This window comes from Lynx rufus, unplaced genomic scaffold (assembly GCF_022079265.1).
Source record: "Lynx rufus isolate CCGP_SWC_20201006 ecotype Redwood Valley unplaced genomic scaffold, mLynRuf1.p SCAF_6, whole genome shotgun sequence".
In the NCBI taxonomy this organism is placed as follows: Eukaryota; Metazoa; Chordata; class Mammalia; order Carnivora; family Felidae; genus Lynx; species Lynx rufus.
The window spans coordinates 93,476,569-93,503,680 of record NW_025814878.1 but is presented as its reverse complement, the minus strand read 5'-3'; the positions used below and the strand labels follow the sequence as shown (position 1 = coordinate 93,503,680).

The window sequence follows — 27,112 nt, the reverse complement described above, 5'->3', positions numbered from 1 at the left end:
TTATCTGAAAAGTGGAAAATACCTCTTGTGTCAGTCTGCATTGGAGTTTTAGAGAAAATTGAAAATCATTTGGATAGAAACTTGGTGAATAATGTGGGTGCTTGAATTGGTTAATGTATTATATTAACAATATTGATGAAACAAAAACAATATAGTTGATACTATCTTTGTTAACAATAGCAACATAATATGGAAACTGAATGTGACTATACATTTGTGAAATTTAATTTTTTATTTGGAAAAACAATATAATTCTAATTGTAAACGACAGTATCATTGGGTCACTTGGGTGGCTCAGTCGGCTCATGATCTCAAGGTTCATGAGTTGGAGCTCTGCGTCAGGCTCTGTGCTTACAGCTCAGAGCCTGGAGCCTGCTTCAGATTCTAGGTCTCCTCTCTCTGTGTCCTGCCTCCCCCCAAAGTAAACATTAAACATTTCTTAAAATAAATTAAAAATTTCTTAAATAAAAGATACTATCACTGACCTGGATGCATGACTTTCCCAAATGACCGTTTTGAAGGACAACCTTTCCTGTACACACAAAATATTTAATGATGGTGCTGCACTGAGTCCAGTGGGTCTAAGTAATAGCCTCTACTCACCTAAGTGGTAAAAGGCCAGGAGGAAGAAGCAGACTAAGAGCATGGCTATGTCTGTGCTGGCCATCATGCTTCACATGCGTGCATAAACCCCTGGAGAAAAACACATCTATCCCTATGCATGCTTCTAACATTTGTCATCACATAATTCTCCCTTCTTATTGTCCATAATTCTACCCTGAAATCCTCTGATCCTCAACATCTGTGAAGACCTTAAGAGATGACAAACCTAAGACATACTGTTTTTTGTTTAAAACACAGATTTTTTTTTTTTCTTTACACAAATGTTAAAGGTACCTCAGGGTACTGAGACTGCTGTAAGAAAGACAGACATGCAGAATTCATAGCTCAATGATGGAGCATCATAAGCATGGGACTTTGTCAACTTGAGATTACATGTTTCTGGGATTTGATGGTGATCCATCTCTTTTGGAATCATGGCAAGCTCTTAAGGACCATGTCCCCTTTACATGGAACAGGATGAAGGATGATCTTTAATAAGAGCCTGAGCACTAAACAACTCATAATGGAGGAGGAGTTACACTCTAAGGGCAGTTCCATAGCTAGGGATAGTAAGTGGTCAATAAATGTTAACTATTATCATTTTTACTACATGTCAAGTACTTTGTCAAATGCTTATAAGTATTTCAGGAAATACAACAGCTCTGTAAACAAGGGGTACTATTTAAGTTTTATAGGTGAAGGAACTGAGGTTTGAAGTTTAAAGTTATTAGGTAAAATGACAAAGGTTTGTATAGCCATTAAGTAATGTATCAGATGGTACCAAGAAGACTCAAGACTGATGGATATGCAGTAGGTCCGTTATACCTTCTCTCTCCATGGGCAAAGTAGTTTCCATGACAGAATCTTCTTCCCTAAATTGAGGCATTATTTCTAGTTTTTCTTTATAACTATTCCAAATGCTCCTATTACTCATTTTAATTTACTTTTATACTTAAGGGTTTGAAGAATACCATAGATAGAAAACTGGTGGAATTTAGCTCTGACCCAAGTCTCCTGGAGAAATTCTTATGATTAGCCTGTTCACCTAGTTCTTGCATCTTATGGAGCTGGCAAACTGTCAAGGGGAGGAATGTGATAGGAGATGTTGACATTTGTTTTGCATATTCTGTTGATTCCCCTGTAAGATTTTTTCACATTGGAAATGGCTGTTTGGATTTTAAGAGTGTTAGTTTGAAAGGATGCTTTGCTGTGTGAATGTGAAACATGTAATAAACTGACTCTGGTCTATTCCCCCCCACCCCCCCCCCCTCAACTACAAGGGTGGTAAATCACTGTTTTGGAAAGAAGTTCACTCTAGCTTCTGATTTAGTAGATTTGACTTGGGGCCCAAGAATTTGCATTTCTATTAAATTCTAATCACATTCTAATGAATTTGTATTACATTGCTTTTCCTCATTTCTAGAGTATAAACACATTAATGGTACAGATTTTGTCAGCTGACTCCTAAATGATCTGGGTTTATCTGGGTAAAACTTCTAGGAAAAAAAGTAAGCCGTGTTGCTGATGCTGCTTGTCCTGGAAACACATTTTTAAAAAACACTGTCTTAAAGTGGAGATTTAAACTCTTGCTTCACAGGAGACTACCTTCTATACATTAAAACCAAACAAAAACATAAAACCAAAAAAATTCATGCTTGAAGTCTTATTCCAGACCAACTAAATCAGAATCTTTGGAGGCAAAGTCCAGGTATCACTATTGTTGTCCACACCCTCCACACTCTCATCTTCCACTGACGGATCAAAGGTGCAGCCTGAAGTGAGACCATAGACAGTAAGTTTGTGTGTCAGCCATAGAGAATTGAGGGTGATATCTATGTTGAGACTTGATTCTGAAATACCTGTAAATGAGAACTACTGTAGGAACACTGACTCAATGAGGCCTTGATACCAAATCATTGTGGAACTTTTATATCTCATGATTACACAGATGACAGCTGACCTAACACACTTTCTCTCCTTGATGACATGTTACAGTGGACTTAGAAATAGGCAATGCAGTTCTGGTTCCTTGAATGGTTCTAGAAAGTTTAGACGATAAAACTGACCCTTACTGGCCCAACTGGAATAGTCATTTATGCTTTCATGAGACTGTGTGTGTGGTGCGTTTGTGTAAGAGAAATGTAGAGATAAAAAGGAATTACAAGTGCTTCTTATGATAGCTAATATCTTTCTTCCATCTCAGGAAGGTTTTCAATATTACCACTTTTGGACCAATTTTATGGTTTATTCCTGCTTAAAAAAATTACAATTTCATAACCTTCTTGATGTATATATGTTTCCATTCCTTAGTGCGATCTTTCAACATAGATTTTAAGTATTGAATAAGAATTGCTGTCAAACTACTAGGAGACAAATCCTAAAGAATGACTAAGGGCTCAGGGAAAAATTAAATATATTTAACAGGCAGACTTCACATAGAATGGTTCCTTTGATTAAATTATTAAATATTTGATTTAAATTACTTCCTATTTTTATTTTTCCTTCTAACTAACATTTACTAGACATCTATTGTGTCAGGCCTGAGCAGTGTGTTCTGGGCACTAAGGAAGTAAAATTAAAGAGGGTAACAAAGCTCTTGTTCTCATGGAGCATATATTTTATTGGGGAAAGAAAGATCATAAACGACTAAATAAACAAAAATTTTATAATAAAAGTTCAATAAGTTAATGTGAGAGAAAGGAATCGAGGCCTTTCCTTAAATTGGGTTTTCCACAAAGACTTACTACAAGAGGTGATAGTGATGCTGAATCTGAATGACAAGAAGGAGCCAGGAAAAGAGCATTACAGGCAGAAAGAATAACTAAAATAAAGCATCTGAGGTGGGTCTGAATCTTGCCTTTTCAAGGAGCAAAGACATTGGGCCATAGCACAATGCAGGAGGGGTAAGTGGCACAGGTATTTTGAATACACAAAGCTTCAGGGGTGTCTGAGTGGCTCAGTTGGTTAAGCATCCAGCTGTCAGTTTTGGGTTAGGTCGTGATCTCAAAGTTTTCTGAGTTGGAGCCCCATATCAGGCTCTGTGCTGACTGTGTGGAGCCTGCTTGGGATATTCTCTCTCTCCCTCTTTTTCTATCCTTCCCCTGCTCATGCTATCTCTGTCTCTCTAAAAATAAATCAAAAAATTAAAAAAACAAAAGCTTCCGATGCCCATTAGACACCCAAGAGGAGGTATCAACAGGCAAGTGCTTCTCTTCAGTGAGCATATGAGTCCTGTGAGGATTTTGGCCTGGGATAGAGCCTGAGATCGTGCATTTCTCAAAAAGTCCCAAGCAACGATAACCCTGCTGGCAGTGGAACACATTTTGACTGGTGGGGATGTAGGTAAATTTGTATGTGAGTCAAATAGGACACAAGGAAGAGACCAAAAATTTTGAGGTGGAGGACATGGGACCAGAGAGATAGTGGGAGGTGCATGGAGTGGTCCCCAGAAACCAGGATGGGCTTCCAGTAGGTGGGAGTGTCAAATGAAGTGGTAAACATAGCATGAGGACACATACTTGCATTGAGCATATAACAGCCCCTGGAAAAGTTGGATAGACTAAGTTAAATTGTACTACTGCTCTAGGTGAGTTTCAAGCTTTACCATTCTTCTCCAGCCCTCACTCCACCCCCAACTAATGTCTGAAGACCTCACTTCCTGTCTTCATTAAAAAAAATTAGCGGGATCAGCTACTTTCCCCCTTAAAACCCATACCCTTCAACTTTAAAAACTTTTGTTTCCATCCTTTGCTCCTGAGAGGAGGTAAATATGGTCCTTCCTTATGCTTGTTAACTCATTAGCCTCAACTCCCCTATCATTTCACCATAAAATGTGCTCTGCATCAGGTTTTTTTCCCCCCACTATTTCACTGATCTGTTAAAGGTGATCAGTGACCATTCTATGGTCTATTCTAATGGCTTATTCTCCTCTCACCTTACCTTTAAGGAAGGAACATGTAATGAAGTTATTCCCAGTGAAACATGAGAAGTTTGGGATAGGGGTGGGAAAAAAGTCTTCATTGATTAAACAAAACAACAAAACAAACAAAACCACATTCACAACAAAACCCTCCACAGTGGCTGAGCACTGTGTGGGATGTGAGGCTGGGAAGTATACTGACCATCTTGTGACCCTGAGGAGCGGTAGCCTGAACGTGAACCAATACCTTGAGACAAGAAAAGAGGAAAGTGGAGACAAACTTTTGCTTATAACAGAATTGAGCTACTGAACTAAATGATGGTGAAAAAGCAATATTTCTAAAATATTGGAGAGAAGTTTTGTTGCATAAGCCTACTGAGTAAAGGCTTTTTATTATGTGCAATTTATAGCAGCCTCGCTGATGGACTCCACCATAGCAGAATGTGCTTTCTATTAGAGCTGTTCAAGACAGACAATAGTTTCTTAATCCCCTCTCCTTTCCTTTTCTTCCACCTTTATTCCCTCCATTTCTGAACCTCTTCCTTTCCTCTCTCTTGCCCAATCTCTCCCTCCCTTTTTCTGTCTCCAAAACTATTCTTTTAATTTCTCGATCTACCCCACATCTACAAAACTTCTTCTAGTCTACAAAAGCAGTTTGTAAATGATTATTGGTATTCACAGCAATTCTTCACTTGGCTGTTACTTCAATTTAGATTTCTGGCTGGTGCCCAGGCCTTACTTTTATCTCTTCTTGACAATTCTGATAGGGATGATATTTGTGGCCAACTTATTCAATGTTGTGCAACTTGTCACTCTCATACCTAGAGTTGATCATTTCGGAGACATAAGATGCACATATATAGAAATGAATAGCCATGTAAGTCCAGCTAAATGTTAATCAGAATAAATAACACAAAAGGGCAAGTTGAATTTTTTCAGAAAGTCAGAGTCAGTTTCCTGTTTATTTGCTTTGTGAATTTCATGAATCTGGAACTTAGAAAATTTGTAGCTTTCAGAGGACTTCATCTTAGTTTCCATCTATAATAGGTCATCAACATATACATGTGATAAAATATGTTACATATTCTAGAACACAGGATATTTTCCTTAAGGGCAGATTCCACAAGATTATTTTGATAAGTATTTCAATAAAGGTCATAATTTCTTTGCCATTCTAAAGACTTTCCCCATGGCTAACTCTGACATGGGTTTCTGTGCAGGTTGTTTGGGTGGGTCCTACAATGATTCCAGGGTTTCCCGGTTAGTTGAAATATGGCTTTGGTGGGATTCTGCCTATGGACTTCAGGTAGCTTTCTGTGCTTAATTGAGTTTTTCACCACAAATCAGAAATAAAACTCTAATTCAGCAGAAAGGTTTATACGGTTTGGGTGGGGAAAGGATAACAAATAACTAAAACATGGACCTTCTTGTGAGTGTGAATAGGAAACATTGAAGGATTCTCGGAACTGAATCTGTAGACTGATATTTGCGCTGTTTAAGTGTGTGCTAAGCTGCACCTGGGGTTTCCAATTACTTGCTCTGCTTACTTTCCGATTACTTGAAGACTATATGGTTTGTGTTTCAAAACAGCAAAGTTTTGATCCTGGCTGTTTCTATAAGCAGTTTGTACCAAAAGATCAGTTTCTGGGTATCTCATAACTAAGAACTCCACAGTTCTAGAAAAGAGGAAAATTCAGTCTTTAGAACATGGGGTACATTGCCAGCTGCACACACTAGGGCAGGTGTCCCATTACTGCCCCACTGCACAGGGCTGTGTTCTCTGTGAAGAGAGAGACATAAGGGAGACATAGCAGGCAGATCCATGAAGTTCTGTGATCCTGTTTGCCCCTGCATTACCTCCCTGCCAACACTAATCCAAATGCAAAGAGCACTCTAGATGACAGGCTCCTGCTCTAATACCCATCTCAACCTGATAAGCTGGCTTCTTCTTGGGAATTTAGTTTGGTTTTGTCAATTACCAAGATGTTTCCCTTGAGACTTTTATTACGAATATCTTCAAAGTTAAGTTAGTTGTAATCAATAGTTCTCGTATTTTTTTAAATTTTGTATTTCAATAGTTGTGATGAATATTTATAGAAAGTCCACAGTGCTCACTTTCATATTTAAAGATATTAAAATTTATTCAAAGATAAGATCACCAAGTATTGCTGGAGAAGACTACATAAACAGAACTGATGATTCAGACCCACATTTAATAATTCTGTCCCCATATGATTTGCATAGGTTACAGAAATGCTTTTTCTTAACATAGTCTTTCTGCTCCTCCTCTCCACTTTGACATATTAACTTTTGCTATTCCTGGCAATGTTTTCTATTGCAAAAGATAAAATTTCAGCCATTTCAACATTAAAAATTACCATAAAGTCAACCAAAAGTGATCACATTTAATCAAAGTACCTGGAATCAATGAAAACAGTTTTGTTTTATTTTGTTTCATGAATTAAAAACTGCCTTACTATTCTTAGGATCATAGTGACATTTCCTCGGGCAATTTGAATGTGACCTGAAAATTACCAAAGTGGATTATACTCTATGTATCAATCTGTTCTTATCACTGCAGCTGAGACACTGAGATGACAGTTGAACCTTATATTTTTCAATAGTTGAGTAACACCATGCTTGTTTTTACTAAACTTGATGAAAGAGAACGTATGGTAAACTGGATGCATATCACAAACATGGGAGGTCGTAATGTTTCCAGCATATGGCATCTTGCCATTGACCACAGCCTCTTGGAACAAGATAAAGTCGCTGAAATAGTTAACAGATGTTAGCCATACTTGAAATATAAAAGTTCTATTGCTAAAAATTATGTACGGTCAGATGGAGATTTGGCGCTTGGTTCATAATTTAACTGACTTGGCAAATGGAAAGTTGAGATCCAGAGGCATAACGCATAGGACTGAGGCCACACACTTTGCACACTACGCAGAAGCTCATAAACCACTGACAATATGTATACTGTGCTAAGCCAGCTTGATTAAGTATTAACACAGTATTTGATACTTAGGGAAACCTGAAGTTAATTTTCACATCTACTAAATTAAAAAGTTATTTCTATTGGAGCAAAAGAGTAGACTTTTCTCCAAGTTCAAAAGCATATCTACAAATTGTAGTGTTTTACTTCAGCTTCCAATTTACCGATGACTGGATATTACTTTCCACTGATTTCATAATTTGTCCAGTAATATACTTTAAAATTATATCTTTTTCCCCCACTCTTGTCTATTACTTCACATTTCAGAACAACTTGATAGTAATGATTTTCAGAAGAGTATCTGTAGATGAAATGGATCTTCTCAGCCTTAAGTCACAAATTTATTCAAGTCAAGCATTGAAGGAGGCTTGTGCTACTTTAGAGTTTGTGGTTTTATTCACAGCTTTGCAAATAAAGTCACCAGCTTCCATCACTTTGTAAATATTGACACCCTGATAAGGAAAAGAAGGGAGACCAGTTGGATTAGGGAGAAAGAAGACAAAACAGATTTCCGTTTATTAGTAGTTAATTCACAATTTGAAAATTATTAAACAAAATGTTCATTGTTGATTTGAAGGCAACATTTGTCTCCATGAATTCTGCAGTCAGCATTTTAGTTTCTTATGTTTTAATAAAGCATATCTTGAATCTGCCCTTTCTATAAAATCATAGGCTAGCCATACCTGAAAGACCTCAGAGTAATTCAAGGTTGTACCTAAACTCTAGGAAGGACAGTAACAAAACTAGAAACAATGTACAAAATACCAGTGAAGGGCAATTAAAATTAGAATGGTTTGGAGGAGTTCATAGATAAGGACTTAAGAAAGAAAATCTTTTTACTATGTAAAGAAACAAACTTGATCAACCTATAGGAGATAGAAGAAAAGTGAATGCATGATTTTAACCATATTCAGAAACACTATCAGTGTGATTTCGAAGGAAGTAGTTGTAGGTCAAATAAAATGAAGTAGTATTTAGTACACATCTGGAACTTGTTTGTGAGGTTGTACTGGCTGAAAGCATAAACAGGATCAACAAAGGCTTAGATAAATCCACGAATGACAGATAGACAGTTGGGTATGAAGGCCAAGTTTGGGGCATACCCCTTATCTCTTGGGCTTGGTGTAACAAAAGGTCCCTATCAAGGTCTCCACCCAGCACTTCTACTGTCACTAAGGGAGACAGAGAATTAGGTAGATTACCCAGAGGTTGCCCTCAGGTAGCATTTCATAAACTCTCAAGTCCTCCCTTAACATGGACTAGAAACTGTATGGACTTAAAATCGAACAGACTCAGGCTTTCGTGCTATTAAGTAATTCTTTTTTTTTTAATTTTTTAAATTGTTTTTATTTATTTTTGAGACAGAGACAGAGCATGAGCAGGGGAGGGGCAGAGAGAGAGGGAGACACAGAATCCGAAGCAGGCTCAAGCACACAGCCTGACATGGGGCTCGAACTCATGGACTGTGAGATCATGACTTGAGCCAAAGTCGGATGCTCAACTGACTGAGCCACCCAGGCACCCCACTATTAAGTAATTCTTAATATTTATGTACAAGTCCATCATTTTCTTAAAATAGACAAATATAAATATTCACAGGGCCTTCTCATACCAAGACTCATAAGGAGATCATCATTTTAATACAACTGATTTCTCTCTAGAAACTTGTAGAGCAATGTTTCCTTTGTAGTTTACTTCTTTGTTTTTGGGGAATGATCAAGAGAAATGTTTTGTAAAGTGACACTTATAAATGATTTTCATTTTCATTTTGCTATAAAGTTGTTCTAGGGTACCAACACTTGCTTTGGTCTGAGTTTATTGGTTGCATCCTGAGAATGGCTTTAGGTGGAACATGTTAGGCACATCTTACTTGATATCCTAAATCCAGTCCTATTTAAGTTTTGTGAATAATTAGCTACATGTGTCTTTCATTTTTGAATTACACCCAGGAAGGAATAATAGAAAGATAACCAGTCTTCTTTGCTCCCCAAGAATTCCATTGATAACAAGTATGTTCTGGAATTTGCTGACATTTTACCCAAAAATTTCATTTTGACCTTTCTCTCTCATTTTACTTAACAGAGACCATTATGAAATAACATTGCATGTTTAATATTGAGTCATTTGTCAGATGCTTAAATAGGTCTCATGTACTATGATATGTTCTGGGGTTTCAAGAACCTCATGGAGAATAAAGTTTCTGTCCTCAGGTTGTTTACAGTAAAGCAGGCAATATGGAGCCCTGTTGAGGGGAGGGGGGGGGGACCCTGTATTATAATTAAAGACACTGACAGAGTAATGCCCAGCTGATTACGAGGGCAGAGGGTGGGTTAGTCAACCCACTGAGGATAAGAAAGTAGTGAGGAATGTGTCAGGAAAGTGTGTCAGGAAGGGTAAATCCTGACTTCAGTGTTACCTGGGGAGTATAAGTCTTTGAGAAGGAGGACCAATGGGGCACTGCAGGCAGAAGAACAGTACAAAGTACCTGAAAAAATGGATACTATAAATGTAGGATGATAGGCAGAGATGACTTGAAAAGTTATGACTAGGCGCTATGAGGTGACAGAACACAGCTTTGCTTTTCAGTAAATGAGAACCCACTTTGGGTGCTCGAGAAGAAACCAAGCATATTCACATTTGTATTTTGGATGAAATCCTCTGATGGCAGCATGAAGATGGATTTAAAGGCAAGTCAGAAGCCTGCACACCAGTGTAGACGATGAATACCCAGAAAAGAGATAAGGGATTGTGCTGACATAGTAAGGGTATTAAGGAACAAACAACCAAAGTAACTTACACGTGGCTCTTGGTAATTGATTGGACATGGGAGCCATGTGACACGGGAATTCTACAGAGAAGCTTGGCTTATTAGCTGGGTAGCTGGTTGAATTGCAACTCCTACCCAGTGTAACAATCCTCTCCTTAAATTGTGAATTCTTCTGAATGAAGCTATGGCTTATTTGCATTTCAGCCCCCAAGGTCTAGAACATGACCTGGTACATAATAAGCATGAAAGCATCAGCTAAGTTCAAGTTGGTCATCTAAGTCATGGCCATACATTTTTACTGGAAATGATTAGGGAATTTTGTAAATGAAAGAGTTTCTCCTAACCAGGGAAGACAGGCTTTTGGTGTTAAGTCCCAGGTGATATTACCTATCACCCAGTAAATGTCACTGGAGCATCTCTGTGTAAAGGGAACAGATGTAATAATCATTCACTAGCTGCAGGGGGAGCTAGACACATTATACATTATACAACCTCAGGGTAGGTTCAGAGGTAGTAGCACACAAGTTGGCATGGAAACCCAAATGTGAGGAACCCAACAGTATGGACCTGGGGATCAAGCAGAGAGACACTAGAAGAGTTTTTGAAGATGGTAGCACTTCACTCTTCAGGTGAAATTGAGTATGGGGAGTAAGGCCAACCAAGTGGTGGTGGCACATGGTGCTGCAGGACCTTGAATGTAAGTAGTGTGAGGAGAGAGAAAAGATGAGAGAGAGGAGCAACATTGCATTTTGTAATCCAGATGATGCTTTCAAGTAATGTTAACAAGCATGTGGTGGGATGCCTGGGTGGGTGGCTCAGTCAGTTAAGTGTCCGACTTCAGCTCAGGTCATGGTCTCACCACTTGTGAGTTCTAGCCCCGCGTCGGGTTCTGTGCTGACAGCTCAGAGCCTAGAGCCTGCTTCAGATTCCGTGTCTCCGTCTCTCTGTCTTTCAAAAATAAATAAAGTTAAAAAAAAAGCATGCGGCAAAACTAATCAGTAATTTAGGTGAATATTGTAGAGGATGTGACTTTCCAGGTACTTTTTTTTAAAGAGACTATTCTTTTTTAAAGAGACTAGTGTCTCATGCCGTAAGTACTGTTAAGCTCTCCTTTTTCCTGACCATTTCAATAGTGCCCTGGGCCCTTTTCCAGAAGCCCTAGTTGTCAGTGCAAGAAAATCAAGATCTCCATTTCCTCCTAGGAAAACATCCATCCAAAACAAAACGGCAAAAATAACAATCCTAACAGCAAAGACACAGGCTCTGACTCACAGTGTGTGAAATCAAATCAGATGATACATGAAAAAGTACTTTGGAGGTCATGAAGCACCATAAAAGTGTGACATGGTAGCATTATTGGTGATGGGGCTATAGCAATAACTTACTTTATAAAGCCCCCTAAAAAGTTTTTATTGTGTTTTCCCACTGTGCATTTTAGCAGATAGCAAAAGTGTAGTAAAACTTTGACCTCAAAATTTCTTCCCAAATCTGAGACACATTCCCCTTTGTATCTGCAAGGCATGCATGAATATTAAAATATGTTAAATTACTTACTGTGTTGAGCCCCAAGCCATTAAGCATATATATCAAATCCTCAGTGGCTACATTCCCAGAGGCACCTTTTGCATACGGACAACCACCTAATCCTGATACTGCAGAGTCCACCACATTAATTCCCATCTGGAAAACAAACCAGAACACTCAGGGCTTGTCTATTTATGGCACGCAAATTGTTGAATTTCTATTTAACCTGTTCCAAAGAGCAAATAAGCGAAATCTAAACCCATTATGCAAACATACTCACTTACTCACCTGCTGCTAGAACAGTCCCTGGGGTGCTGATTTCTTTTCTATCTAATCTTGTCTGTTAGGCTAATGGAAATTCTAAGGATCTCAGGAAGGAGAATAATCTTAGATAAAAATTAAAATGGTGTTATTCATAGGGGGTGAAGCTTGAAGTAAGATGAATTCACTCTCAGGTCATAGATATTCTCCAACCAATTCTCTAGCTCTATCCTAGTAGTATTATATAAACACAAAATATTTCCAACATCCCAGCTCAAAGTCAGTGTGCCTTAGAAGACTGGTCTTAGTGGTAGGGTCACTGTATTTGAAGTAGTATTTTAATGGACTCAATTCACCTATTCAATTCACTTGATCTTTATTGAGCCACTATTTTGCATACCCAAACCTGCTGCTTTGGGAGAACTGAAGAGACACTTGTAAGGCAAGCCATCCACTGCCAATGCTAGTTCCATCTCACAGTTATTGGGTCCTCATTAAGTGCTAGATGTTACTCCTAACATCTTAGGAGTATTAACTGCTAACCTTCACAAAAAAACCTCATAAGGAAGATATTCTTCTATCCTCGAATCACAGATGAAGAAACTCAAGTACAGCAGGATTACAGAATTTGCCCAAGGTCACCTCTGTCTCCAGAGAATTCAACACTGGGATTATGGTCTCTGGAAACATGCACATTGGCACAGGTTATGCAGGTAGGGACAGGAAAGCTAGAAGGTGTATGTGCTGGAGGTGGTTTGGAAGACATGATCACAGCGGGGTCTGAAAGGGGTGTTGGAGATCGGGATCGGAGAAGACTGAGAAGACAGGGAGGCATGTATGCTTCTATAAAATGTGACAAGTGGATAATCACATGCTACCAAGAGGCCTAATCTGATTCTTCATCACCTGGGAATTGAAGAAAAAGTAACATGGTCTTAGCTAAAATGAGAAGCACCTGAAATCAGAGCTCTTGGGTGGCCAGCTGGCTTGATAATCTGAATGTTTCACAAGATCCCTGATGCTGCTCTTGCTGCTACTCTGGGGATCACACTTCCTTTTGCTTTTCTTTATCTTTCTGATAAACTTTTTGTTTTAGAATGGTTTTAGATCTTCAGAAAACTTGTGAAGAACAGAGCATTCCCATATATTATGCACCTAATTTCCTGTGTTATTACATTATCTTACACTATTAGGGTAAATTTGTCACAGCTGATGAACAAATATTGGTATGTTATTAAAGTCCATTCGTTCTTTAGATTTCCTTAGTTTTGAACTTAATGGCCTTTTCTGTCCTTTCATTTGGGTTTGTCTGATGTTTTTTTTTTTTTTTAATGGTTAGACTAAAATTCTGAAATATTTCAAGAAAGACAACAGAAGTAAAATGCCCTTCTCAATACATCGTATCAAGGGTACATATGATCAACATGTTTTATGACTCATATGCACCTTGATCACCTGGCTGAGGTTGCATTTGTCAGGGTTCTTCTGCACCAGGAAGTCCCCACTCCCCACTTTCTAGATTATGCTCTTTGGAGGAAAGTCATTATGTGCAGCTCGCACTTAAGAGGTAGAGAGTATCTACAGAAATTATTTGAAATTCTCCCATTTGGGGGATTTGTATATTCTCCTCTATCTATTCAAACATTATTTTTTTTCAGTAGGGACTCATGGTATTTTTTTCAGTTTGGTGTACAATATTACTTTCTATATTTGTGGCTCAAGTTGCTTGAGATTTGGTTTTTAGCTCCTGGGTCCCTTTGTCATACCAAGGGGAGGGGACTGTGCTTTTTGAATCACTCTTCTAGATATCCTCTTAAGAGTTAAGAGGATATCTACCAAGGCCTACAAGTTTAAAAAAAAAAATTGGATGATAGACCAAAACATTTAACAGTGGTCATCACTGGGTGGTGTGATTACAGGTAAATTTATTCTGTTTGTCTTTGTTTTCCAGTTTCTCCACAATGAATGTTAATTATATATAAAGAAAAAAAAAGCTCTGTAAACCATAGTCTGTAGTAGAATGAGAATGAACATAAATGAATCTAAGATTCGTTTTCTTGATTAAAATCATTATTTTGCAATTAACTGATCTTTCTAGCATGTGAAACTGCAGGGTTACTCTGCATACAAAATCATTGAATACAGACATGATCTGAGTGAAAGTTTACCTGGAAAATTGCCTTTACCTCTTTCCTAGCATCAGAATAGCTGTAGACATGGATTTTCTGTTAGTAAGCTCTATTCCCAAATTAATTGAATCAATCCTACGCAATATGTGACTTTAAAACAAAGTTGAAGAGATTATTAAAGTATACATTACCTGCGAAGGAGAACATTAAAATATCAGTGCCTTTTAAATTGTCTCTCCAAAATAAAAAATCACAGTACTATTTTAAAAGTATTTTTTTATGCAGTATCTCCTACATTCTGATCTCTATTAAATGTGCAGTTCTGTTCCCTAGAAATAACTCTTAATGGATAATGTTGACCATATACTAAGATTTTTAAACAAGCTGCTTTGGAAACTTCTAGTCTTAGTCAACTAAGAAAATTTGGTTTTACTATGTATGTTTTCTTTACTTCCCTATTCCATTAGAAATGATACATATTATCATGTAAACAAGTTCTTGACCCAGTAGGAAGAAAAATATTTGATTCTTGATGGTAAATAGAAGGATGTTTTTGTACTTAATTATTGAAATCATGATATTATAGTAAATGTCACTACTTTTACTATATTACTATCATGTATTTGAAAATAATAGATAGGCTCTTAGATGATTTTGTCATAAAGAGATTCTTTGCATTAAAAGATCATTCTTAGAAACCCCCTTCCCAGGTCTCCAAACAGAAACCACTACTTTCTGGTTCTTTGAGGTGTGTGTGTGTGTGTGTGTGTGTGTGTGTGTGTGTGTATACACATGTGTGTTCCCGGGTGTGTGCACAAGAGGTTTTCTTGTACCATAGATCGCAAAACAAAGTATTTGCTTTTTGTTTTGGAGAAAAGGTTATCTTTAGATGAGTAGCCACAAGGTGGCAATGCAGCTTCAAAATCCACCAAGTTAAAGTTAAGCATTTACAACCCTACTGGGTTCCAGCCCCCCAAAATGGCAAACATGTAAATGAATCACTTTGTATTATACAAATAAATATTTTCTCTTTAAGAGAGGAAACTTACAAACTGTGGTTCAATATATTCAGTGTATGTTTTATTAGTCTTCCTTTGAATAGAACATATTTATGAAGTGCATTCTATGTGCCAGGAACTTGGAATACATACAAAATCCTGTAGCTCATGGGGTTTAGCATTAGAAATTAAAATTACTATATATTTTGTCACTGAGAAGTTATCAAACTAGAGGTCATTTTCTCTAGGGTAAGAGAACTAATTCTCCCTAAAATAAAACTCAGAACTCAAAGGGTGGAGGTGTGCTTGGCTCCCACATTTCTCCAAGCCTATGCTTAAAGCTATTAATCCAGTGACCAGGAAATGATAAACTTGTTGAGTTCAGTTACATGTGCTCTGTCTGCTTGAGCTCTGCAGTTACACGCTTGGACTTAAGGGCTGAGAAAAATGAATGAAATATTAGGACCCACTTTTTCTGGAAAATGGTAAATTATAGATCTACCATGAGCATATCACTCTGTGCTACAATCTTAGGTGAGCTCTATGGAGTAGTAATCTTGTGTACTGCTTAGATGCCCAAACCATGCTGATATTCTAACAAAAAGTACATCGTGACTTTTTCTTGGTGCTTGCTGTAAGAACTTACTTCCCAAACAAAACTGAAGAATACCTTAAGAGGTGTCAAATCATTTTGCAAAATTTACAATGTCCTATATGTTCATGATTTCAAAATATCTAATGGAATCTAAAATTTTAGGTATTGAGGATACTAAAATCTTAACATACCAAAATTCTGCATATTCCTTAAGGTTTGAAATAGCATTTAATTTCTTTACCCCCTGAGATCAACTTTCTCTTTAAAAATAACCGTTATGTTAGATTTAATTTAAAAATAAGGTAATTTCCGATAGTGTAAGTTACACATTGAGTAACTTAAATTACTCAGGGAAAAGGCAAATATTCATGTAGGATACCTATTAAAAATATACTCATGTTTCTAATATTTGTCTCCTTAGCCATTCCTCATAGCTAGTATCCCCTCTAACACAGGATTGCAATTTTCCATGCATGAGGGGCTACTTGTCTTCCAGGGGTCAGACCAGATAGCACTTATGGACCATGACATTCTTTCAAATAAGCCTAGATCTTGCCTTGAGATACTTCTCAACCAGTACTCTAAACAATTAGTATATATTGAGTTATGATACCACCTGAGAAATAGCACTCTATGCCATTCATGTGCACTGTGAATATAACATATTACATAAATCACAGATAATGAACACTTAGCATACATGAATAAAGTCCAGTGTTTTAATTAAGTGACATATATACAAAAATTGGTATGTAAATGACAATAGGCATATAAATTGCTGTTGGGGGATAACTAAGCCATTGGTGATTGGTTATTAATACTTTCATATAATATCCTTTATCTTTGAACAGATTTTCTGACATACTTCATTTTTTTTTTTTGCCTTACTATACATAATGAGATAGATTATATTCTTACCTTCATTTAGTATATTTCAAATGGAGATAGAAATGGGACTGTGTACATAGGAGGGGGTAAGGAAATGGAAAAAGAGATAACAAGGAAATTCTCAACTGCGGTAAGACAAAATAATAAATACTATTAGTGAAAATGTATTGAATGTTTATTTCGTCACAGATACTGTGTCATATGCTTTACATATGATAAAGTCACACAAAGTTAGTGTGAAATGGGTGGTAACCCAGGCCCATTTTACTGATGAGGGAACTGAGCCTCCAAGAAGTCAAACACTATTTCTTGCTTTTGCAGTAGCTGTGTGCTACTGCCCAATGTTAATTGTTAACGTTTAATGAGAGCCCTGACTATATGCAGGGCAGATGACTAAACACTTTCCATTTAATCCTTGTAATAACTTCAGGAGGTGAAGTGTGAATTAGGAAGAAAACACTGACAAATCAAAAGCCTTCCCATTTCTTATGACGCTTTCTTCAACTTTCTAAAAAGTCTGTACACAATTTAGTAACGAGAGATTTGAGAAATTAAATGATTGCTGTCCAAAGGTTTTTTTTTTCCCCTATGAAGCTAGACCAAGAAAATAGCCAGAAATGTTAATATAGATTTATGTTCGAGTAGATATTCTTTGTAGCATGATTTGTAACAGGAGAAAGAAGGCCATAAGTTAAATGTCTGATAATTGGGAAGTAGTTAACACATTAGATAAGATGGACTATTTATTATGAAATCATTAGATACCCACTGAAAAAACACATTCAGTGAGGAACAGACCTCCATATGTTTGAGTCACTATTCATTTTGAGGTGTGCAGTAATATTGGCACAGCCAATTAGAGCTTATACACCAGCTGATGAGATAGGTTAAAATCTACCATTTTGCAGCTAGTTTCTATTCTATCTTTTCTTTTGTTAATGGAGCATTTCTTAATGATTTTATTATCTCTTGAGACGATTTCTCTTGGCATCATCTACTTTTGCCTGTTCTTGAGTGGACAGTGCTACTATACTGCACTTCTCCAATAACCTGTAGAAAAGGACAGAAAAATGTCCTTTGAAGTAGAGTGAGGAGAGGATGGACACAGGTACAGAGATGTGTTAAAGCAACACAGACCTCGACGTTTTCAGGAAAATAAATGATCAGTAATCTACCTCTTTAAATTGTTTAGTAGTTACCCTATGGTTTACAATAGAAATGTTTAATAAGTACCTTCAAATATCCATGCCACATATAATGAAAGACCTTAAGACAGTAGATTGTCCATTCCATCCAACCACCCTTTGTGCTGTAGTTTCCTCACCTTTACTTTTATAATCCCCTAATACATTTACATACCCATAACATGTTGCTACTCTTTTTGCTTTAGGCAGTTATCTTTTAGAGCAATTAAAATAAGGAAAAGAATTCACTTTGATTTACTCCACTTTGAGTTCTCTGAAGAAACTTGACAAGAACATCAGAGATTCAGATCACAGTATTCAGTTAATACTTTTTGGAGGTGGATGAAGGAAGATGAGTTACTGAAAGAGACAAGGAGTTCAGGAGGAGGTCCAATGTCACAAGCCAGAGTGGGAAAATTTTCTCTAAATACTTACACCACAGTAATGAAGGCTTCACAGAAGGAGAAGGCTTTCTATTTAAGGAAAATAAGAGCCTAGAAAAACTACTGGATATGAAACTGACAAATTTTGAAATGGATTGCAGCATAGACAGGACAGGGAGAGCTAGCAATTACTTGAAAAACAAATGGAGAGCATACAGCCTAGTACTTAAAAAACCAGTTTAGGGACACCTGTATTTGAACCTGTCTGCCACTTGTTAACTGCATGATGTTGATAATTTTACTTCTCTGTCCCACCAACTGTAAAATGAATATAATAGTACTAAATGATGGCTTGTTTACTATTTTGTGAGATCTTCCATGGGAAGTGCTTACCACATAGTTTGGCACATAACACTCTGCAAATGTTGGCTTTAACAAGGATAGGTCAAGAATATAGAGACAGAGGGCATGTGGTCTTAAAGAAAATTAGGGCATAATTGAGGGTATGTGAATGGAGAGATAAGGGGAATATCTGAGACCTATAACTTGGAAGCCTTAAGGGACAAATTAAATGAAGTAAAGAATGAGGGGCGCCTGGGTGGCGCAGTCGGTTAAGTGTCCGACTTCAGCCAGGTCACGATCTTGCAGTCCGTGAGTTCGAGCCCCGCGTCAGGCTCTGGGCTGATGGCTCAGAGCCTGGAGCCTGTTTCCGATTCTGTGTCTCCCTCTCTCTCTGCCCCTCCCCCGTTCATGCTCTGTCTCTCTCTGTCCCAAAAATAAATAAACGTTGAAAAAAAAATTAAAAAAAAAAAAAAGAATGATACCAGGGGCGCCTGGATGGCTCAGTGGGTTGAGTGTCTGACTTAGGCTTAGGTCATGATCTCACAGTTCGTGGGTTTGAGCCCAGTGTTGGGCTCTGCACTGGGATCCTCTCTCCCACCCCCAACCCCACCCCCATCTCTCTCTGTCCCTCTGCCACTTGCACTCTCTCTCAAATTAAATAAATAAACTTTAAAAAAAAAAAGAATGATGCCATACATAGAAGAGAAAATTCACAGAGCAAAACCCTTAGGAGATGTGGATGAATTTGGGATAAAGGCAGAAACATGGAGTTGAGCTAGAAATTAGTGGAGAAAACTGTCCTTTGAAGTAGAGTGAGGAGAGGATGGACAGAGGTACAGAGATGTATTAAAGCAACATGGACCCTGAAGTTTTCAGGAAAACAAATGATCAATAATCTCAGAAACACAGTGACTGAGTTTATCTGCTGAGATTTCAGAAACAAGTTATGTCATTTCTGGCTCCCTGATACTAGCTTCTCTTAGACCCAGCCCTACCCTGCTCTTCCCACACTCTTTGATGTGTGCACAAATAGGTAGATGGATAATGGGGAGGAAGAAAAGTGGACAGATCAATAAATAACACTGGAAACAATAAAAATTGTACCTATACATTTTTCATAAGAATCTGTAAACTATTTTTCATAAGGATCTATAAATTCAAGAGTTTTACAACAATACAATTTAGTCTATTTCCCTTGTGATTAATTGATTTAAAGGGAACTAAGCACCTGAGTTCTTTGTGGGGTTACCAAAAGTCACAGAGGTCATTAGTTCTTGAGGTGGATCTGGATTCTAGAGGTGGATCTTGTCTCTGGAATTTCACTAGTAGGAGGTAAATAAATTCTAGTTCCAAATGAATGTTAGTGGGAAGACTATCTAATGGTATAAATATGCAACTAAATATTAAGTTTTAAAAAAGTTAAAATAATGAAAGCACAGTGATGCTGACAAGAATTAAGTGTCAATGTAATCAATATTCATAAACCAAGAAGGGCTTGGGATAATAGGAGGACCAAATTTGGGGGGCAGTGGAGAGTCAAAACAGCAAGATATATATATTAACTGTATGAGGGCAAGAACGTTCCTCTATCTCACTTCATCATAGGCTCAGTATATGGCATAGCTCTTAGAACATAATAAGTTATTACTCAAATATTTTTGAAAGAATTGGACAAGTAATGTATCTAAAACAATACATGCAATACCAAGACCCGGTGTAAGTATAACTACACATGATAATAAATGAACTTGATACAATTCGATTGGAAACACAGAACTACATAAGGAGGACGCTAAAATAAATGAAATGGTTCAGTGGTTCACTACCTATGTTGTTTGTTCCCTAAACCTCCTTTTCTTAGAACCGTCTTCTCACAAAGATGGGTTCCTGGAACCTGTTTGTGTGTTCAGTGACTCCTTATTCAGTGCAGTTGATGGACCTCAATTGAGTCAATCACAGTCTCCTCTCCCAGAACTCATAACGGACACAAAGATAGAATTCACCTTTCTAAAAGGTCAGATGTACAGCATATGAACTATGGAGAAACAACTTTTTATATGAGCAATGGAAAAGCAGAGAAATTCAGTCTGCAGTAAGAGGGAAGAGGAAGCATCACTGAATCAGAAATGTCACCCGAATTTCAGACAGCTTCTCAGTCTTTCTGAGGTCCAGTTTCACTTCCTCTTTACCTTTGTTTTTGAAATAACTTTTAATCAGAGCTATGTCAAGTGTCTTCAACCATATAATATTCCTAGGAAGTAGGTACTGTCATCATTTTATAAATGAGAAAACTGAGTCACAGAATGTTTAATATGACCATGCATAGTGTTACATATTTGATAAGTGATTAAGCTGAGATGCAGGATTAGGTGAAAAAGTCTCCAAATGTCTGCTCTTGTGTGTGTACTTATTTAGGAGGTTTTCATGAGACATCCCTGTATCCTCATAACAAAGGGTCCTTTTTGCTTAAGGTAGTTTGAGTTGGCTACTGTGGCTTGGAAACAAAGAGTAGTAACTAACACATCATTAAGTTAATGACCTGGCAGAGAAGATACTCATAAAAACAAAGAACTATAATACAAAGTATAGTGTGGTAGTTATTAGGAGAATTATAAACAGAGCTATTCAGAAACACCAGTGAGACGGTTTCTATATTTTGTAAGGGAGCAAGGAAGGAGGGGCAGGGTGAAAAGGTTGATGAATAGTTTGGCTCAGCTTTGGGCCTTGAAGGATGTTGACAAGTGGGGGATGGTGAGGGAAAATATATTCCACAGAGAAAGAACAGCTTGAGAAAAGGCACATATGATGAACAGGCCAAGGATGTACTGAGAATATTTTAATGAGTCCTGTACTCTAGGGGCTGTTGAGGTGTGGAAGGAGTGCGGTTCCAAATCATGATAGGCCCTGAATGCCTTTCTCTGGGGTATGAGCTTTATTTCCTACAAAATAAAGAACTACTTAAGGTCCATGAATAATCATGGCATCATAAGCATTTGTTTCACTCAAAGTTTGTTATCAGGGGAGCAATAATGGAGATGGATAGAGGTTAAGAAATATGTAAGCAGAAGTACTTGTTAGAAAAATTAGGGCAATGCATGAAGCCAATGGTGATGAGTATTTAAAATGAAGCTTTTGTCATTGACAAAAACAGACTTCTAGCTTAACAGCTAATAGAAGGATGATCCATTAGCTGGAATGGGATACAGAATCAACTCCAGTAAAAAGTAGAAAATCATTATAGATATTTAAAACAAAACTGGATATTTAACATATCATTTCTTAAAGCATTCATGCTTGTTCAAAACTAGCATTAATTCTTCTTCATCTTTAATTGTATACCTATTTCTTCTTGCTCACTTATATCTGGGGTGATCAATGGCTTTGGTAATGTTTAAATTAATGGTTAAGCATTCTTATAACCCAAAGAATTGACCTCTCTTGGGCAGTGAAACAATTAAAAAAGATATGGCATTGTGCTTCCTGGCTTGAAGATTTCTCCTCTCTGTTGAGTACTAGGGGTGTAGTTGGGGTAATGGGTGATAGAAATTTCAGACAGGTTAAGGGAAACCCTAGAATGCATGAGAGTGGTCCTGCTTATAAAGGTGTATTCTGGGAGTGTATAAGACTCAAAAGCTCCCATCCAACTGGCTAGAATGCCAGCTCAGCAAAGGTGAAGTGAGGAGCCTGGCAAGTGGGACCCAAGGTAGCCTCAAGGACAATAGAGCACTCAAACTGGCCACAGAAAGCATACAACAGTCTTGTATATCCCTCACCAGAGGTAAGAGAGCACAAGCAAATGTGAGAGAACTAGGATAATGACCAGGAAGGAGCCAAGTATGAGCCAACATCTATACACCATGATTACCTATCACAAGGGGCAAGGCTGAACAGGATGGAGAGATGCATCAGAGGAGATGAGTGAGGACTGAGAATGCCATAAAACCAGGTAACCCCTGACTAATGGTGGATGGGTACTCAAACTCCCTTCAAGTAGACAAGCTCATAGGAACAAAAGGCAAAGAAGGGCAGGGGGAACTTGAGGCACTGAATTTTAAGTGGAAATGATTCAGCTGATTTGACTTCAGCCATTTATTAGGAGATATTTGGAGCATTTAAACTGGAGGGATTATTAAACTGAACATTGTCACTTACTTACATAGAAAGTTTAAAACATTTCACAATGTTATATCACTGTATGATTACCACTCACATCCTTATTGTTCATTTCAAATAGTTCAAGTTCATTCTGATTCCCAAATGACTTACCAAAAAACTTGCTTACTCTAGAGACACCATTGATCAGAATATCTCACAAGATATTTATGGTTATAATGGTGTTAAGTTTTCTAAGCAGTGAGTATAACTTGAAAAGAGAGAAAGCTGAATATACATGAAATCAAAATGGATTTTCCTCCAGTTGAAGCCAATTATTCAGAGAAGGTAGGAAAACAAAAGTATACACTTAAATATATAGCAGGTGAAGTGGGTTTGGAGTAAACCAACATATCTGGAAAACATGATAGGATCAATGGTTGAGGCAATTGTGAGCATTTTGGATAAGTCTCAGAGGTAGATAATAGTTGTAGTTACATAGTTCAAGATCATTATGCGGTCAAGAAAGTAGACATATTTTGTATGACTCCCCAGGAAAATGGACAGAAGTAGATTTTGCTTGATTATGAGAGAGAACTCGGTAGCCATTTAAGGCTGCCCCAAATTAAATGGTTAACACTCAAAATAATTATCTCCATGCCACTGAAACTATTAAAAGACTGTCTAAAGATTGTAGAAAGAATCCCTTCTCCAGTGAGTGAAGCTATTGGCTTTGAGGCTCTCTAGGATTTTATCCAATCCTAAGGCTTTCTATAAATGCATATTTAACTTAGCTTGCTCAATACCATCTAATTTTGTCATAAAGTTATAAACATAGATCACATTAAAATATTAAGTGTTTCTGCTATTGTGATTTGAGGTAACACATTCCTGTGGTAGGTCCATTCCTTGGCATCTGTACATGACAGGCAAATTCTAAGCAAAGACACAGTGACTTCTTGGGATGGTAACATTCAATAATCTTCTAGATGGCATACAACTGTGTGTCCAGTGCTAATAGCCAAGAAAAAAGACTTTTAACACACAGTTTAAGAAAAAAACTTGAAGAGTCTCCTAAAAGGTGTCAAAACCATACATATTTGGTGTATATGGCAAGCCTGCCAAATACCACTACAGTTACAAAAGCTTAGGATTTGTTTTAACTTTAATACTTACAAGCACCTAAGATTCAATACCGTCCTTAGTTAAGAGTTAAAATAGAGAAGCAGATAGGAATTTTTAGATATGAGTCCAAGTACTATTCCCTCTCTTGGCTAGATAACATTCAGAGAAAAAGAAATCACTTATGAAATAAGTAGGAAAATACAACATTAACCATGGGAAAATGGATTGATATGGCCAAATATCCTGTTTGGGTGAGAATAAAGTTAGACTCCTCAACTTTTACAACAGAACGAGAAACCTTCCACCTGCATCTCTGATTCCAAATTTGTGTAGCCCAGTGATACTCAAGCGTCTGCTTGTCTGCCCCTTTTTGGTTCCTGGTTTTGTTTTGTTTTGTTTTGTTTTTTATTTTGAGAGAGTGAGTGAGAACATGCACATTGGCAGGGGAGTGGAGGGGGGAGAGAGTGAGAGAGAGAAAGAATGAGAGAATGAGAATCCCAAGCAGGCTCCATGCTGTCAGCAAAGAGGCTGATGTGGGGCTTGACCTCATGAACCATGAGATCATGACCTGAGCCGAAATCAGGAGTCAGAGGCTCAACCAACTGAGCCACCCAGGCACCCCACCCTTTTTGGTTCCTTAACACAGGGGACTGAGCTGTGTAGCCTGCATTCCCCCAACTTCCATGTCAGCTAGATTCCAACTGGTTCAGCCAACAGAAGGCTCTGATGGAGGAAGAAGCTAGAACATTTCCCCCTCTGTTTCAGGTGGTATTTTTAGCACAGCCTGTTTCCTCATTGTCTCTAAATGTTGACCAAGGACAGGCCCATCATGGTTCCACTTCCGTCCTGGTGACTCTGGATGGTGGGCTCCTATAACAATGTCTTCTTTGTCCAGCCTCATGGCCTCACCGATGTTGTAGTGTGATTTCCTGTTGCTGCTAATCTCAGGAGTGCCACTTTAAAAGTGAGAGCACCAGGGTGCAAGATATAAGGAGATATCCACTCTCAGGGTGGAGCAAATACAGTTAACACCTGAAAATGAGTGCACCCTGGGCACTGGGCTACCCTGCCCTAACCCAGATCTCACTCATCTTTGGTTGCTTTACTGCCTAATGTTTAGTTTTATGGTTCTCCTTTCACCTGTACACAATTTCCTGGATTCAGTTGCTTATATGGCTCCTGCTTTCCGGCTGGACCCTGAGAGACTCAAGCATCCTTTTCATAGAGTTCAATCTGAATTTGTTTCCACCTAGCTGTTGTCAAAGGCAGATTGAGAAAATATTAAAGGAAGACCTTTTAAGAAATATACAGTCCCCCCTCTTCTAAGTATTTGAATTCTAGTCTTAAATGAATTTAGTTTATCAGAAAGATCTATACCAGGATCTCATCAGCTCAGACTCCTGCAGAGATAGCTTCCCTGAATCCTATTTTAAGGTTATTTTCTTTCATTTACTGATAGTCCTTATAAAACATAAAAAATAAGTCTCATGATGGACAATTTTCCCCCACATATATCTTAAAACCTCCTGATGAATATCCCATTCATTAATTTTACTACATTGTATTCTGTATTAATCAGGATGATCAGGTTGAATTACTTAAGGGAATAAAAATGGGGGAAATGTGTTGGTTTACTTAAGTGGACTGCGGAGAGTTCCCCTAATCTTGGGAAAGACTGGACCCTTTCTGTTTCTTTCTCTCTGTCTCTTTCCCTACTCCCTCCCTTTCTCTTCACCCACCCCCCATCATTTATTTTCTGTGTTGGCTTTATTTTTTTTCATATATTCTATACCAAAGGTCACAGAATTTTATGTAAGAAAAGTGAGCACTTTTTCATGAGCTCCAACCAGGAAACTACTGGGAAAGGGATATTCATTGAGCCCCCTTGAATCATATGTCCATTTCTAACTAGTTATTGAAGCAAAGTGCACTAGAGTACAAAGATTTCTTGTAGGATGGTCATGAGTGTACCATTTCCTATACTTAGGAGGGGTGGTGTGTGTGTGTGTGAGAGAGAGAGAGAGAGAGAGAGAGAGGGAGGGAGGGAGGGAGGATGGGGAAGGTGCTGTAAGTTCTCTGCCCTCACAAGAAGTACATGGTCAGCCTGGTAAGGAAATGGTTTCTTAGAAGAAGGAAGGTGTTATTTTCACAGATCAAACAAGAATTCTTCAGTAAATTGCTTTTGTGGAAGCCACTCATTATATTCCATTTAAGTGTCAATACCATAACAAGATTTGTGTAACTCTTTAGGTCTTTGTTTTTAGAAAACTTGCAACATCATTTAATGCTCAGTAGTGCAAGTTTTCATCACGTCATTTAACAAACATTTATTGAGTTCCTACATTGTTCTGGGTGTCAGCTCTAGAGTAGTGGAAAATAACATGTACATAACATGTACAAATACATGCTTTTATGGAGCCATCTTTCTGATGGAGGATAAAACACTTAACATGGTTAAACCACAAGATAAGAACGATGCAGGAAACAATTTACAGGGGAGAGATGCCAATGTACACCATTATTCTTCTACGGAACACTGCTTGAGAAAGGAGTATTTGAGCTGAGACCTGGGTGAAGTAGGAAGATGAACTAAAGAACTTAAATGAAATAATTGCCTATAAGGCAAAATGAACAAAGAACAAAAGCCTTGAAAAGGGATGATGCTCTGTGTGTTCAGAGCAGTGAGCAGACCACAATGACAAAGTAGTAGGAAACAGGGAGACAGTGTTAGAAAATAACACCAGACGCTTACCAGGGCCAGATATTGTAGACAAGTATATTTTAATAAGGTGTGTATCATTAGGATAGCAGATGGGAGTCTCAGCATTTTTTCAATGATAGGAATAGAATGGAAAACATCTTGGGGCATTATACTTTTTTTCCATATCACAAAACATTTTACTGTATGATAGGTCATGATGTTTTGGATTAATAAACTACAGTGGACTAGGGAGAATGTTACTGGCCAAAGCTGATGAAGCTATTAACAAATTAATTGAAGACATGTTTGTGCTTTCCTGTCAAATAAAACATGTTTACTTGAATAAAAGTCTCCTGTAATTGACTACAGGCTATGTAGTTTCTTTCTTGGACGATACAATATGAATTTCATAAATATCCATTAGTTGAAATAGTTCTGATTTCACAAGGAGACCTCTTCGATCAAAATTACTATGAAATGATAGCTCTTATGAACATATTCAGCATTGTCAATCAACCAATACTTACCAAATACACCTTTACAAAGGCTCAGCATACCAGTATATTTAAGATACAGTTCTTGATAGAAAAAAAAAACACCTTA

The 27,112-nt window shown here is 37.7% G+C and overlaps 1 protein-coding gene across 4 annotated transcripts in view; it reads right to left on the bottom strand.

Moving 5' to 3' along the window:
* Positions 1 to 7,870: 7,870 nt before the first annotated feature.
* Positions 7,871 to 27,112, bottom strand: part of HMGCLL1 (3-hydroxymethyl-3-methylglutaryl-CoA lyase like 1) — a 193,294-nt gene continuing 174,052 nt past the window's right edge. For all 4 annotated transcript variants that reach the window (XM_047103158.1, XM_047103159.1, XM_047103160.1 and 1 more), the window contains 2 exons: positions 11,842 to 11,967; positions 7,871 to 7,972 (listed from right to left, as the gene is read on the bottom strand). In XM_047103158.1, coding sequence (XP_046959114.1) covers positions 7,871 to 7,972; positions 11,842 to 11,967 — 228 coding nt within the window. The remainder of the gene's footprint in view (positions 7,973 to 11,841; positions 11,968 to 27,112) is intronic.